At 40.1% G+C, this 2,309-nt stretch overlaps 1 protein-coding gene across 3 annotated transcripts in view; it reads right to left on the bottom strand.

Moving 5' to 3' along the window:
* GGPS1 (geranylgeranyl diphosphate synthase 1) overlaps positions 1-2,309 on the bottom strand; it is a 13,400-nt gene that overhangs the window by 5,724 nt on the left and 5,367 nt on the right. For 2 of the 3 annotated variants that reach the window (XM_017526580.2, XM_037737797.1), the window contains exon 2: positions 536-628. In XM_017526580.2, the coding sequence (XP_017382069.1) occupies positions 536-605 (70 nt within the window). In that variant the 5' untranslated portion in view covers positions 606-628. Of the gene's footprint in view, positions 1-192; positions 231-535; positions 629-2,309 lie in introns of those variants that run through there. The other variant, XM_017526581.2, reaches the window with a different exon arrangement.

Below are 2,309 nucleotides of genomic sequence, written 5' to 3'. Positions count from 1 at the left end.
TTTTTAGTAGAGACGGGGTTTCACCATGTTGACCAGGATGGTCTCGATCTCTTGACCTCGTGATTCACCCGCCTCGGCCTCCCAAAGTGCTGGGATTACAGGCTTGAGCCACCGCGCCCGGCCCAAGTATTTTTATTTTTTAAGGTATGTTAAATAATTGGATATTTTCTAAAGGGTGCCTTCAAAAATTACTTTTCTTTTTAAGAGACGGGGTCTCACTATGTTGCCCGAGCTGGAGTGCAGTGGCTATTCACAGGTGTGATCATCGTGCACTACAGCCTTAAACTGCTGGGCTCAAGCCATCCTCCTGCCTCAGTCTCCTGAGTAGATGTGACAACAGGTGTACATCACTGCACCTGGCAAAAATTACCTTTTAATAATGAAAAATTATAAAGTTCTACAGATCATTTTTCTCATATGTATCACCTTAAGTAGAAAATCTCAACATCTAGCAAGTGTAACCTTTTCCATGTGCTAACATTTGAATGACTATTGTATGAAAATGACCCTATATTGACTACAACTGAAGTATTACCTGGTAACTGAAGTAAGTATTTATAGGGTTCTAGAAGAATTCTTTGGACTGTTTCTTGAGTCTTCTCCATTGGATTTAAACTTCAAAGCTAATCTGTCAAAAAGTAGAAACATAAAGATCACATGAAACTAATCATCTTTGAGTGTCAAACTGCAAAGGAATTTGTATTTCAAGGTGTTTGTGAAAAGACAGACATCCAGTTTGGTTTAAAAAGAATATTCTATTGCCAGGCATGGTGGCTCACGCCTGTAATCCCAGCACTTTGGGAGGGCAAGGTGCGTGGATGGCAAGGTCAGGAGTTCGAGATCAGCCTGGCCAGCATGGTGAAACCCCGTCTCTACTAAAAATACAAAAATTAGCCAGGCATGGTGGTGTGCGCCTGTAGTCCCAGCTACTCAGGAGGGAGGAGAATTGCTGAAACCCAGGAGGCAGAGGTTGTAGTGAGCCAAGATTGTGCCACTGCACTCCCCCCTGGGCAACAAAGCAAGACTCTGAAACAAACAACAAAAAACACAAAAAAGAAGATTCTACATGTATGAAGCTTTTGAAACACATTAGGTGAAAGAACCTACATACTGTATGATTCCATTTATATGAAATGGTCAGAATAGGCCATCCACACACACACACAAAGTAGATTAGTTGCTAGAAATAGGGACTAATTGCTAAGGAGTACAGGGTTTCTTTTGCGGGGGGGGGGGGGGGGCGGATCAAAATGTTGTAAAAATTAAATTGTGGAGATGGTTGCACAACCCTGTGAATATATTAAAAACTGCTGAAATGTACATTTTAAATGAGTGGCATGTAAATGATATCTCAATTAGAAAATTCTTCATTCAAGTGATTACATTGGTCAAAGTGTTCTCTTGGTTTTTAAGTTGTTTTCTGAGTCACCTAACTTATATTAAGCCTTCTCTATTCTTTTTTTTTTTTTTTTTGACCTCGTGATCCACCCGCCTCGGCCTCCCAAAGTGCTGGGATTACAGGCTTGAGCCACCGCGCCCGGCTGCCTTCTCTATTTTAATCAACCATGAAAGGTTTACTTTGTTGATGGCAAATGTCAAAACAAATCCAAAGAATTGGAAAGATACCTCTATATTTAACTGATTACACTGATTAGTAAACATATCCTTTTTTAAATGAGCATTAAGATGTGTATGTTTTATGTATTTAAAACTTAAAGGCCCTAAAACGCAAAAAAAACAAAAAACAAAAAAAACCCAAAAACTTAAAGGGATTCTCTCCTTCTCCCTAGTAGTTTCTCTACAATCAATCCATTTCAGAGATTCTGATTTAATATATGCATTAACTCAAATGCAATTTTATTTATTACACATATTCCCCTTTATACTGAAATCTGCCTTATTTCAGTATTTCCTAGAATATCACTCATGGTCTTCCTAGGATCTCCCTGTACTCCTGAATCTCTACTTTGTTTCTTTGTAAATAGCTATTTCTATTTTTACTTGTCCTCATACTAGGAATCTTTTTCTTTTTCTTTTTTTTTTTTTTTTGGAGATGGAGTTTCGCTCTTGTTACCCAGGCTAGAGTGCAATGGCATGATCTCGGCTCACCGGAACCACCGCATCCTGGGTTCAGGCAATTCTCCTGCCTCAGCCTCCTGAGTAGCTGGGATTACAGGCACGCACCACCATGCCCAGCTAATGTTTTGTAGTTTTAGTAGAGACGGGGTTTCACCATGTTGACCAAGATGGTCTCGATCTCTTGACCTCGTGATCCACCCGCCTCGGCCTCCCAAAGTGCTGGGATTATA

The sequence above is a fragment of the Cebus imitator genome, unplaced genomic scaffold, assembly GCF_001604975.1.
Source record: "Cebus imitator isolate Cc_AM_T3 unplaced genomic scaffold, Cebus_imitator-1.0 Scaffold42, whole genome shotgun sequence".
NCBI classification, from domain to species: Eukaryota; Metazoa; Chordata; class Mammalia; order Primates; family Cebidae; genus Cebus; species Cebus imitator.
This window is presented reverse-complemented; position numbering and strand designations above follow the sequence as displayed.